This window comes from Dipodomys merriami, unplaced genomic scaffold (genome assembly GCF_024711535.1).
Source record: "Dipodomys merriami isolate MVZ:Mamm:240054 unplaced genomic scaffold, mDipMer1.0.p SCAF_7, whole genome shotgun sequence".
Lineage (NCBI taxonomy): Eukaryota > Metazoa > Chordata > Mammalia > Rodentia > Heteromyidae > Dipodomys > Dipodomys merriami.
Window position 1 is genome coordinate 13,527,786 of NW_027206290.1, and position 13,236 is coordinate 13,541,021.

At 32.4% G+C, this 13,236-nt stretch overlaps 1 protein-coding gene across 7 annotated transcripts in view; it reads right to left on the reverse strand.

The window, feature by feature from the left end:
- Window positions 1-937: 937 nt before the first annotated feature.
- The window catches only part of Ttll7 (tubulin tyrosine ligase like 7), a 129,181-nt gene continuing 116,882 nt past the window's right edge, over window positions 938-13,236 (reverse strand). For 5 of the 7 annotated variants that reach the window (XM_070007431.1, XM_070007432.1, XM_070007429.1 and 2 more), the window contains one exon: window positions 938-4,456. In XM_070007431.1, coding sequence (XP_069863532.1) covers window positions 4,330-4,456 — 127 coding nt within the window. In that variant the 3' untranslated portion in view covers window positions 938-4,329. Of the gene's footprint in view, window positions 4,457-7,865; window positions 7,928-12,920; window positions 13,207-13,236 lie in introns of those variants that run through there. The other 2 variants (XM_070007434.1, XM_070007435.1) reach the window with 2 other exon arrangements.

Sequence of the window (13,236 nt, forward strand, 5' to 3'; positions counted from 1 at the left end):
ATGGCACCCCAATGCTAATTGCACATTGTGTTGACATTTCAAGCATATTTTCTACAACAACATTTGTATTCATAAACAGGTAGTAAAGCACAGGGGGATAATTTGAGTCATGATTCATGTTAACAAATGGATTGCTTTCAAGCTAATTCTCAAACCCAGACTCTTCTGCAGGCCCATTCGTATTCAGAAGCTGTAGCACATACAGCTGTTAGTGTAGGGACTGAGTTGTGCAGGGCCAAGGGCTGCTGCTATTTGAAGAAAACAGTATCATGATTATCCCACTACTTTTTGGAAGGTAAGTCTTCTCAGTAATTTAGGCGTTATTAGCCAAGCTATAATTGATGTGTTTATAATGCAATAGCTTATAAGCTAGTAACCGGGTAAGGGGAGGGGTGGAGGTAATTCAATAAAATTTTTAGTAAGCTCTTAAATAACCCAGTTAATACATAATGTGTTGTATATACTACATAATGTATTGTATATGCCATATCACTATTTATGATAGAGAAAACTTACCAAAATGGCAATGATCTCAAAGTGTGCAGTTTTAATAACCAGTGTTTGTTTTTGTCTGGTATTCGTAGCCATGTGTCATGCTTTGCATGCCTATACCATTAATGTTTTCTTAGGAACAAGACATCAATTTGGTTCCTAAAACTCTCAGCCAAAAAACAGAACTTGATCCAATAAAGTATTTTATCTAGGTTTTATTGTTGCTCAGGCAAAATTACACAAACATAAAATTCCAAGGAAATTAATTTTTAAAATGCATAAATTCTTTTGTCTTGACTTTGTCCATGCAAAGCTTCAAAGAGAATTTAAAGAAGGAAAAAAGGAAAACAAAAAGAAAGCAGCATAAAGAAAAAACTTTTCTCCATGAATATATTTCTAAATTTAAATTTATTTACAAGACATTAGTCAAAATATTTATATATCTAATAATTAATATTTATATATCACTTGAAAACTTACATTTCTTAATATTAAAAGAAAACCAAATACTTAAAAATCACCAGATAAGAGAACAATTAATTGTAAAGTTACACTTTTTTGTTATTAACTATTATATCCAAGTAAACTAAGATTCAAAATGTAAATTAACATTACAGAACAGAAAAGGAAAGCATCTTTTTCACTCTTGAGGTATTTCCTATTGTTTTCAAAAGAATATACATTTAAGAATTAATCAGTGCTTTACAGAGAGTTAAAATAATGAAAGGTAAGACCCTACTAGGTTTTTGGTACTCTTGAAAAAGTATTCTGTATTTGTTTAGAATGAGTTTGAAATGTTAAAGAAGAAAACATTTGACATTAATTTTAAAAAAATCTGAAATTTCAAATTGGCAGAATTCCATATTAATCCACTTTCCAACATAAAAAAAGAAAATTGAAACGAAATCTTCTTTTGGTCTAGATGTATCTACTTGTGCAAAAAGTATTAGGTGAAAATAAACAATACTTGAGCAGTTTTTGGTTTTTATTTTAAGGAAAAAACTAACGGTAACTTCTGTGTACTTTGGTCTAATTAGTCCTATGATAATTTTTATACATTTTTGCAGCTTATCAGGGATTTTTAACTATTTCCCAGACAGAGACTATCATTGCTATTTCCCTATTTGATCCTATTACAATTTTGTACATTTAAGGTAAATAAAATGTTAGAAATAAAAGTTGTTCCAAATAAATTCAGTCCAAATCCGAATTACAACAGGACCTTCAACAAATTACAGAAATACATGATCACTCATCCACAAGACTGGATTATTCATTGGAAATCTAATCTGCAGCCTCAAACTATGTTTGTAGGTGATGATTTAAAGTAAAAAAAGTTGTTTTTCTTAAACAATACAGGAAACAATTCCAGGCTTACAGACTTAGAATCATTCCAGTCTTAAGATTTATCAAATGAGCAGGAGATTGTTTATGCATAACAAAATAAAAATAGGCTTTCATTGCAAGTAAACCAAATTCCCTTCAAAAAAAAACCTCTAGTCAAATTAAGTAGCTATCAAATCAAGCTCTTTCTGTCCTAGAAGACAGAGACTTGTTCTATCATTTATGCTGAAATGTTTTAACCCTATAAGGAATGTTTTATATCTCCAAAACACTTCTATGGCCTTTGGAGACTCGCATGGGTCACTACTTTGTCTTCTCTTAGTTGTTCATTAGGGAATGGCACTACAACCACTGCAGGCCACAGCCTACCCGTAGTATTTGTAAATAATAAATACATGGCTTTTATTCACAACTTCATCATATCAAACTAGATCAGTATAAATAGGCAAATGTGGGCAAAAGAATGCTATTGCTTAAAATAAGGTCAGACTTAAGTAGACAGAAATGAAATTTGTTCATCAAAGAGCTGGATAGTTGCATACATTTACACTTACATCTTTTCTTAGCTGTATGTATGTGGGGAGAATTTCTCCCAGTTTTGAGTAGTCTTTTTCTTCACTAAAAAAAATTAATTCTTGTACTATTAAAGGCAGAAGTTTCAATTGTGAGTTAAGGCTGAAGCAAATGAATGGCCAACAAACTAAGTTGTGTTTCTTAAGAAGGAGCACTAATTTGTGATCCTCCATGATCACATTGTGAATTTAAGAGAAAAAGAACTAAAAATACTTTGAAAAATGCCTTACTTGTTGACCATTCTTACCGTGATTTTGTAATGTCCCATTTTAGGTTTTTTATCCTAAGAAACCTATAAAATATTTAAGAAGGTACAAAATGGCCCCCTAAAACTGACGCTGATTTCATCCATCCTGACAGATTACTGTCTTTCACAAAGACAACTACAGACTTGGTGTTGGTTGCACCAGTGAAGAAAGGTCTCCATTGGAACGTGGATGTTAAACAGTCATAATAAAATCATTAACAATTAAGTTGGGAAAGAAATGTATTCTTTTCTTCAGAATACATCCAAAAGGTGGTTTAAAAAGCAAACCATACATAGCTTACAACTTGGAGTTAAGAAGTATCCAGCCTGTGACCTAATCCAGAATAATTTTGCCTCCTCAGTCCCCTTTCTGCTTTGGGATCACATTTTGATTTACTAAAAAGAGCTTTTAGAATATTCAACAGGGGCAAATATGGATGAAAATAGCAAATGATTAGCATCTAGGAGAAAAACCACTGGGAAAAGAAGTTTAAGTAAATACTGTACTTTCTGTACTTTCTGAGTTCAATCAATGACAGTGCTATCTGTATTTTTCTAAAAACCTGAGAGCTCACTCATTGGTTTGGGAACTGCAAGCAAGAAAAGTAAGTAAACTGCTATGAAGCTAAAGGAAAGAAGTGTGAGACAGGAAGAAAACCTCATACTATATTTTGACATAAAAATAAAAAAATAAAATAAACCAACTCAAGGCTGTATCAATGGCCAGTAACATGAGGTCACCATAACCTGCTATTCCCCAAGCATGTAGATTACTTTCTACATTCAAATGGGAAACTACTGTTATTGCACTTTGCAATGGAACTTGCATTAAGAAACTTAAATCTATGAAAGATATATTTTACAAATAAAAACAAGTGATATGAGACACAAAAGTCATATAGAAAGATTCTGTCATTGCCATCGTTTTCCGTTGCTTGGTTTAACTTGCTATGATAAGTAAAAATAAAAGCTATTTTTACACATTGTTTTTAACCATTTAGATTGTCTTCCATTTGAGATAAACATATGATCTTAATAGATGCTCACTGAAAACATACATTATTATGAATAGCTAAATTTCCACAAGAAAATTTGGGAGTATCAGTTTGGGATATCATCTAGTACTTTACAGTGTGGTATAATAATGATAAACCCATTTTATACTTAATATTACCACCAAGCAACACCAAGCTTCTAAATCTTTTGTGTTTCATTTTAAATGGAGACTATAAGTAAGAGAACTAATAAGATATTATACTACCAATTGTTTTTCCAGTCAAAAGTAATGTTACCTAGAAAATACATTAATGCTGTAACTGGATCTTAAAGATCAATTCTATTTCATATACTCTGCAGCAAAAATAACATTTCTAGTAGGAAGGGATTAATTATAAACCTAGCAAATTCTAGACATTCACGTATTTGTGTAAACAATTTTCAACATGGTTTATTACATTTCCAGAAAGGTTAGGCTTTATATACTAAGTTTCCTGCTAATTCTTCTTTCATATATTATAATAAATATATGTTATTGGAGTGCATGTATGTTTGCATTTTTACACCCATATATGTCATATATACATAAAACAGCACTTAATGGGAACTTTCTTTGCATGTTCAACTTAAGAAAATAAATGAATTGCTATTATGCCTATCTCATGGCAATCTTCCTTTCAGTTTAAAAAATGGCCATATCGAGGTGTAAACAACGCATTGGAGCGAGTCATTCCAGATGAACTGTATCTCATGTGGCAGCTTGGTGTTCTCATGAAGTATTGGGTACTTCCTGGTAGCAAATACCTAAACACAAAGTGCAATAGATTGTTACAGGCAAGTCACTGTTAGCTTCTCTTACCAAAGGGTTATATAATTAGTAATAATATGTTTTGCATAAAAATATTGCTATAACCAACAATGCAATTTCACATAAAAGTTTCCTAACAAAAGTTGGGGAATGTCACAGAATTTCACTCAAAGGGTGATATTAGCATCCCAAAACCTCCATAGAATCATCATATTCAAAATTCTGTAAAACTATATGGGTTGATTTAGAATATATTATCAGTTCCTGTAAGTAATAGTTCCTTAAAACATGGGAAATGAGAATTTAGTAAGAATTTGATAAGCCACAGTAAAAATAATTGTTTTAAGGATAACAATGACTGATTATGAGCATGAGTCACTGATGTATTGTTACTATTGTTAATCTCAAAGAAAAAGCTAAGGATTAACATTAATAACTACAGTATACATTTTATATTCTTAGACCATGTAGTGCTTATGAGTTCAAGTCACATGTAATATCACATGCGATATTCCCAGGTTTTAGAAAGATAGGATATACCATATAACATATCTATCAAGGCATCTCCTGAGACATAAACTCCTCATAAACTATTATTATTTATTCAATAAAATACATGAATACTAACAGAAAAACAGACAAATAATAACTATAAGAAATTCATTCAATTTCAGTTCAGGTCAAATTTATCAACAAATGAGACCTTTTTAATTGAAAGCTTTAGAAATTGGGAATTTCAAGGAATAAATTGCAGACACTTCTAATCTCTTTTTCTCTGTAAACCCTAAATCAGCATTATGCCAGTCCAATTTCATGTCTAGAGAGAAGCGTCAAGAAAAACTACATGAACAAATGCAAACTGACAATATTATTCCAAGTATACATCTTAGGACTGAGGAAAAGCACACATCATGAAATCTGCAGAGATTTGAGGAATTTCTGAGAGTAGAAGTCGCAGTAGAAGGAGACTGGCAATTAGCAATGGTCTTGGAAAAATAATGATACAGGATCAAATGATTTACTTTGCTGTCTTCATTGCTGTCTGATACTAGGATCATCCAGAGATAGTAATATAAGCCTACAGATGTATGAAAAAAGTGAAGGTCAAGAACATTATTAGCTGCCTGCCCTATGAGGTAAGTAATACTGGTACCTAGGATACCTCTTTGTCCATGAAAAATTAGATTTGAGTTGCTTCATATAAGTTTTGCAGGAAGTAATGAATTCATTATAATCAAACTGCATACAATATTCAGAATAAAATAGATTTTTCCATAATATCCATAAACATTATTTCATCATGAATTATCTAATAATATCCACTAACTCTTTTACCTAATATCACAAACTATAAATAATTGCTCAAATCATTAAGTTAATAGAGCAGTAAAACAATATACAACAAACTAAATTAAATCAAAATTCCATATGGGTGATGAATAATGAAACAACTGGTTTTTCACATCACAGATTATATAAATTATTTTCTTAATATTACTTGGGTAATTTATGTGGATTAATTATTATGTCAAGAGCTAGTGGAGTTATGATGATTAATCTGGTACCTTTTGCTATGAAACAAGCCTTGTCTTGCTATTTAGGGCAAAGGTACAAAATAACTAAAGTCTTCAATAAAAAGCACTATTTTGTATTACTAGAATTTTTCTGTTTCTAAAATGCATCAAGGATGGCCCTGATAATTATCCATTGAACAGAGTAACTTCTATAAACTTATGTCAAAACTACTGCTATACAAACATTACCGTTGACATCTTAGTAATATTTGTATCAACTTCTTTTGATTTTTTGAGTTGAAATTTTTTTTTATTGTAAAGATACAGAGGGGTAACAGTTACATGAGTAAGGCAATGAATACATTTCCTATCAAGCATTGTTCTCCCCTCCTTTGTCTTTCCCCTACTATTCCTTTCCTCCCCACCTCCCCAGCTTCAACTTCTTTTGTTTTGAAATAGTCACTAAGTATAGTCTAGTTTGGCCTTGGACTCATGACCATCATTTCCAGTCTCACAAAAACTTTCAAATTCAAGATTTGCCACACACACAAAAATAATAGCACAGAGTTCAGAATCACAGCTAACTCATACAATTACATAAATAGTATTTCCTATGAGCTCAGCACTATTGCAATTGCTTTACAAATATTAACTCATTTAGTTCCAATAATAATTCTGTAAGTAGATTTCAATCTTAACTACACTTTGCAGATGAATAAATTTCATGAGAAATATGGGGAACAGAGGCCTTTACAATGGTCACCCAACTAATAAATGTCCAGGCAAGGACTCAAGCCCATGCAACAGCTCCAGGAGGATGTCTCCTTGCGCTACCCTGCATTGTCCAGACCACTGCACATAACTGTCCTTGTATACAAAACTCAATTTCAGAACTGAGGGGTGGGAGGGAAGGGATGATAGGAGAAAAACAAAGGAGGAGGCAACAATGCTGGATAAGAAATGTACTCATTACCTTGCTCATGTAACTGTAACCCCTCTGTACAGTATTTTCACAATAAAACACAATTTAAAAAACTTGGGTACAATTATTGTATAATTGTTTCCACAAACATGAATAGTAAAATACCTAGGAAGTAGAAAAATATTATACATGCCACAAGCCTAAACTTTTAAATAAAAGCAGAAGTCAAAACATTTTTGAGATAAATGAAAAAGAAGAAAGTATGAACTTTTAAAAGAATACGGAATTACGCTGCAAAAAAAAAAAAGAGAGACCCACTTTGCTTACCTAAAGCATATGCTGTGAAATATTTTAAAGCTTTATAGACACATACAATAAATTACGTGCCTTCACATCTCTATTCATCTCTCTTGGGAGATCCCACACTAGATGAATATCAAAGACTATTTTTGAATTTTTTTGCAAGTAGACTTAAATAATACAACTTAATTTTTCTTAAACAGTTTATCTCAAGGAAGTACTACAGACTGTCTAGAGTTTATGTGAAGCACAAAAAGTGAAAAAGTTTGAAGCCTTATTTTGTTTTTCCAACTACTAGAACAAAAATAACTCATAGATACTATGTTCCTGGAGCAATCCCTCAAATGATTCTCTTTCCACAGACCCATCACATTTGTGGGAATATACCTACTTGAAACTGATCGATGTGGAATCTGTGTGTCTTTCATGGGACAGTTTATTGCTGACAACAGAAGATAGCTAGAACATGAAGCATTTCAAGAGCAGTAGGGAACTAATCTTGATCTTCCTAGAATTGGATCAGGACCATGACTTCGCTCTAATAAACTGATGTTCCAGAATTTAGAGAATAAGGGCAAATAAAGGTCAACAGACTAAGTATCCTATATTTCTTGAAAACTTTTATTGCATTAAAATTATAGAACATAAGCAGGGCCTGTTAGTGCACACCTGTAATCTCAGCCCTTGAATTCAGGAGGCTAAGGCAGAAGAATTCCAGGTTCCGGGAATACCTGGGTGATATAGCAAAAAAAAAAAAAAAAAAAAACAAGGTGGGAGACATAGAAAAAAAAAGGAGTGGGATTATATAAGGTAAAAGTTTATTATTTGAACCACTATTAAGTGTACAATTCAGAAAATAAAATTCATTCACAATGTTGTTATAACCATTACTAGGAATTCCAGAACTTTTTCATCTCCTCAAGCAGAAACTCTATACTCATTAAATATTAAATTGGCTTATTTATTTTATTGTGCAAATACCATACAGAGGGGTTACAATTACATGAGCAAGGTAATGAGTACATTTCTTTTTTTTATTTTTTTATTGTGAAAATACCGTACAGAGGGGTTACAATTACATGGGCAAGATAGTGAGTACATTTCTTATCAAGCATTGTAGCCTCCTCCTTTGTTTCCCCTTCCCATCCCTTCCCATCCCCCCCCCTCCCCTGTCTCCCTTCTTCGGCGCCTCCCCTTCCTTTCCCCTCCCCCCCATCAAAGTTGTAAAGTTTGTTTTTCAACATAACGTCTATACAGGTGGACCCATTGCAACAATGAGATGTACTAGACGTTATGTAGAAAAGCAAACTTTAAATATTAAATTGTATTTGCCCTTCCCTCCTTCTGGGTTAGGATGTAGCTCAGAAGTGGATGGATAAGGTTCTGGGTTCAACACCAAGCACTAAAAAAAGATTTTTTTTTCCATTTCCTTCCTTCCTAACCCAGTCTATTGGACTTTCCTGACTGACTATGGGTTGGTCTCTTTTACCTATCTATCAGTGAAATTATAGTGCTTGTCCTTTGGTTTCGGCTAATTGACTTAGAATGTTTTCAAGGCCTATCTTTGTCCTACCATCTATCAGATTTTGTTCTGTTTTGTGGTTTACTAATATTTCCATTGTAGGTACCTAGCGTATTTTGTTATTCTATTCACCTGCTGACAGACATCTGAGTTGTTCCCAGCTATTGGCTACTGTAAACATGTTTCTATGAACACTGACATTCACATCTTTTTCAGTCCTTGCTTTTTAGTTTCTGAGTACATACTTAGCAGTGCAATTCCTAGATCATATGATTAATTTATATATAGCTTTTGCAGAAACTGCCAAACTATTTTCCACAGCTGCCACACCAGCTACCACATCCTCACACATACCGTGTAAGGACTCCAAATCCATATCCTTGCTGATATGTAATACTTTGCATTCTTATGATAAAAATCCATCTTAATCGATGTATATTGCACTGTGATTTGAACTTTGGTTGTGTGTGTGTGTGTGTGCATGCACACATGTGCTCAGGCACGCGCCAATCCTGAGGCATGAACACAGGGCCTGGATCAAAGCTAGCACTCTACCATTTTAGTCACAACTCCATTTATTACTTTTTCTTTTCTTAAAAAATTTTTGGTGGTTAATTAGAGATACTAGTCATATGAACTTTCCTGGCCTGGATGGACTTGAACCACAATCCTCAGATCTCAGCTTCTTGAGTAGATAGGATTGAAGAGATGAGCCACTGGTGCCAAGCTGAACTTTGATTTCTGAGGGAAGGATTGTAAGCCCTGGTGAGTACTACCTCAAAATACTTGTATATTGGTAAAAGTGAAGTTATGGTTAAACCACTGGGCCTCTATGCACCACAGTTTTCTCGGCTGTGAAAAAAAAAGCTAACTGATATGCTTGCCTCATACAGAACAGAGCCAATAAAAGCATTCATAAAAATGAAGTATTATGTATCATATATACATATATATGTATCATATATGTATCATATATATATGACCAGCTCTCTTACTAGCTCAATAGCACCATCAAACTATCTTAGCTTAAGGCTATGGATGATACCTACTAGTTTCTTTTTTTCTTTTTTCCTTTACTTTTCCATTTACTTTCTCTTTTCCTTCAAGTTTTTATTTTCATTTTTTCCTTATATTATTATAGGATTTAGTAGATAATAGGATCATACCATTTATTATTTTATTTTAAAATTGTCTTACCTATTCTTAAAACATTTTTTGTATTGTAAGTATAAGAACAAGTGTTGGCTTCTTTCATTACCAAAAACCAAACAAAAATAAAAATCTGCTGCAAATTACACTATGATTACATTGAATTAATAGAAATAGGGAGCTATTTAGAAAAGTCATATTAATAATAGTGATTCCAATGACAAGTAAGGTATTCCCTTTTTTTACACTTTTCTTGAATATACCTCTTGCACATTTGTTGTTAGATATATTCTAAGTATTAAATATTCTTTTGAGTTGTTGAAAAAATTATAAGTAAAATTTAACATTATAGCTGTTTATTGTTAATATAATAAGTTATATTTGAGTTTCTTATACTGACTCATCAGAGTTGTTAAATTTTCCTGATTTATCTATGGATTTATTTATATTTAATATGATATATTTAATATGATAATATTTAATATGATCAAAATCATATTAAGTAACTAGTAATAAATTTTAGTTCTTTTTTCAAACCCCATGCTATTCATTTTTCTTGTTTTTAGTGTTGTTTTCCTCATTGAAATAGCTAGAACCTCTAGTACAACTCTGAGCAGAAGTAGTGAATATAGTCAATATCATCATGTTCATTTGAAAGGGAAAACTTTCAACATTTCAATCTTAATGTATGTTTGTTATAACATTTCTATAGCTATTGTTTATTGAACTGGGATTTCTTTATTTTCTAGCTAGCTAAGCAGTTTATAAAATATGAATCTATACTGCAGTCCATTGAGTGGTTTGTCTTCTGAAATAATCTTCTATTCCATGAATGAATGCAGTAACATATATTGAACACTGCTTAATCATATAGACTGTCTTTAAACTGATACAATAAGCAGAGGTTGGTCATGAGCCATTACCCTATCCTCTGGGTTCCGTTTGCTAATTCTTGGTTTAGGATTTTTCCATCTATGTTTAGGGAGAGAGCTAACATTCATTTCCTTTAGGTTTTGTATCAGTGGTACATTAGTCTCATAAAACAATAGAAGGACGCTTCTCTTTTTCCGTTCTCTAGAAGGGTTTGATAGAATTGACATGTTAAACCATGGAAACCTGGTGGCTGAAAAGTAGCTTAGAGTTCCCAGTTTCTCCAAAGGAATATGGAGCTGGTTGCAAGTACTCTTGAATTCTACAACAGTGTGAGTGTGTGTGTGTGTGTGTGTGTGTGTGTGTGTGTGTGTGTGTGTGTGTGTGTGTGTGTGTGTGTGTTTCCAATTGACCATCTTGTTTACACAACAACTGTATTTGCTTAGTTATTATAAGCCTACATATAAGAGTGGCTTTGAACTTGTTGTGCTTATTATTTTTATGACATTAAAAGATGAAGACCACTCTTTTCCATATAATTAATACCATAAACTCATTAAAATCTCTTAGGAATTATTTCTGACATCTTTGATATAAATTTGACATCAATTTTATTTTATTATTCTTATTTTTAAAATAAATTAGTCAAAATGATATTTACTTATGAATTATTTAGGTTTACCTCATAAATATAACTATTTTTATATTTATTTATGATAAATATTTATTTATAAATATATATTCATATGTACACTTCACAAGTAAAATTACTATATTAAGAGGTTGAGATTTTAATATAAAGAAAAAATGTTATAGATTCATTTTCTTATCCATGAGAGAAAAATTAACGTTTTAATGGAAGAATGTGAGTTAATTTACTTGAGCTTTAATAGCTAGATATCCATGAAAAAAAAAATGTTTATTTCCCTCTACTTCTTAGGTTTCCAAGTAGAACTAACTTCCAGGCGTGGAAACTTCCTGGCCTCTTTACCAGGACTGAGTTACCTGATTAGCATTAAAAAGAAAGAGTTCCACATGGCTCAGCCCTTGTGCAAAGGGGATGCATGCTCACCTGCCCCACTGCCATCACTAAAGGACCAGACTTTATCTTCAGATATTGGTAATGGATAGCTTGGGTTGATCCAGCTCTGCCTTGGAATGGATAAGTTTAATTCTGGAATTCATTCAATATTAGAAAACTCATTAGGCTCATATCTATACCAAGTTCCCAAGGTAATGTTGATCAGAAACAATGCTACATTTTGTGATAATCTGCCTGACTCTTGTATTTCTCTCTAAGAGATTATAAACTTTGGCAGCAATGAAGAATGATGCCTCAAAATTCTTATACTCACAATACTGGAGTCATCTGAGCACTTAATCAGAAGTCCAGAACTTAGGATCAGGGATGACTGAGTTATTCCGGAGGAGAAAATCAAAGACCTAAACCAACTGTAAACCTAACTCTTAGAATAACCAGGAGGAATCATCTGATTTGCCTTTCCACAAGCTACATGATTCACCAATAGAAACTGGGTTACAAATTCTGGTATGGCAAGAATGATAATGCAGAGTCTGAATGCATTCTCTTCCTTGTAGTAGAATTTAAAGTTTGCCTGATCATCCTTTAAAGAGAAGGTCTTCATTTATGTTATTATATTTAAACAATCTGTCTCTTTTAATTCACTTTGAACTATCACTAAAAGTAAATTTTATTTAAATAATTTGCAATAGCCAAAGCATTAAAGTTGTGCAACATCACTGATGTTTATGAAATTAAAATAGTTAACGTTATCTCTTCCATTGCTGTATCAGTTATTATTTTTGAAGACGAGTTAAAAAGGTTAGAGATCCTGCAAGAGTACAAGACAGAATCCACAACAAACACTGCTTAAAAATACCTCAATGTTTTTGTGGAAAAAGATTCAGTACTGTTGTATATTACAGGTCATTTTTGGAGAAAGTGGGCTTGTAAGATGCACCCTGAAATCCTTTTAATAAATGGATGAATGTCTAGCTGTTTCAAAAAGAAAATCCAAGCCAGACTTAGTACATTAATCTCATTTATTCAACCCTTAACTGACTTTTTCCTTCTCTTATTTAGTTTTACAAAGTTATGGCTTATATTCTTTTATCTCAAATACTATTATAATTTACACATGATATAACTGAATTTAAATAGTCATCTTTAATTCTAATAGGAATTACAACTCTTCTCAGAAATTCTGACGTGTACTTATCATGTGATTTTGCAGCTTAAAAATATTTCTGTCTTACTTTTGGAAAACTACCTATCTTGACTGAACAACATTCATAACACTTGATTCTGAAATGGAATGTGACAAAACTTCACCTCGCACAGATCTGCTTGGTGATGAAGGAAGGTAGCAGAGGCATACTGAACAATAAAATTAAATCAAAGGCATCTTCCACACTGAAGTAGGCTCAAGGATAAATGCTGAAATATCCCTATTGGGGAACAAAAGTTAAATTCGTTAC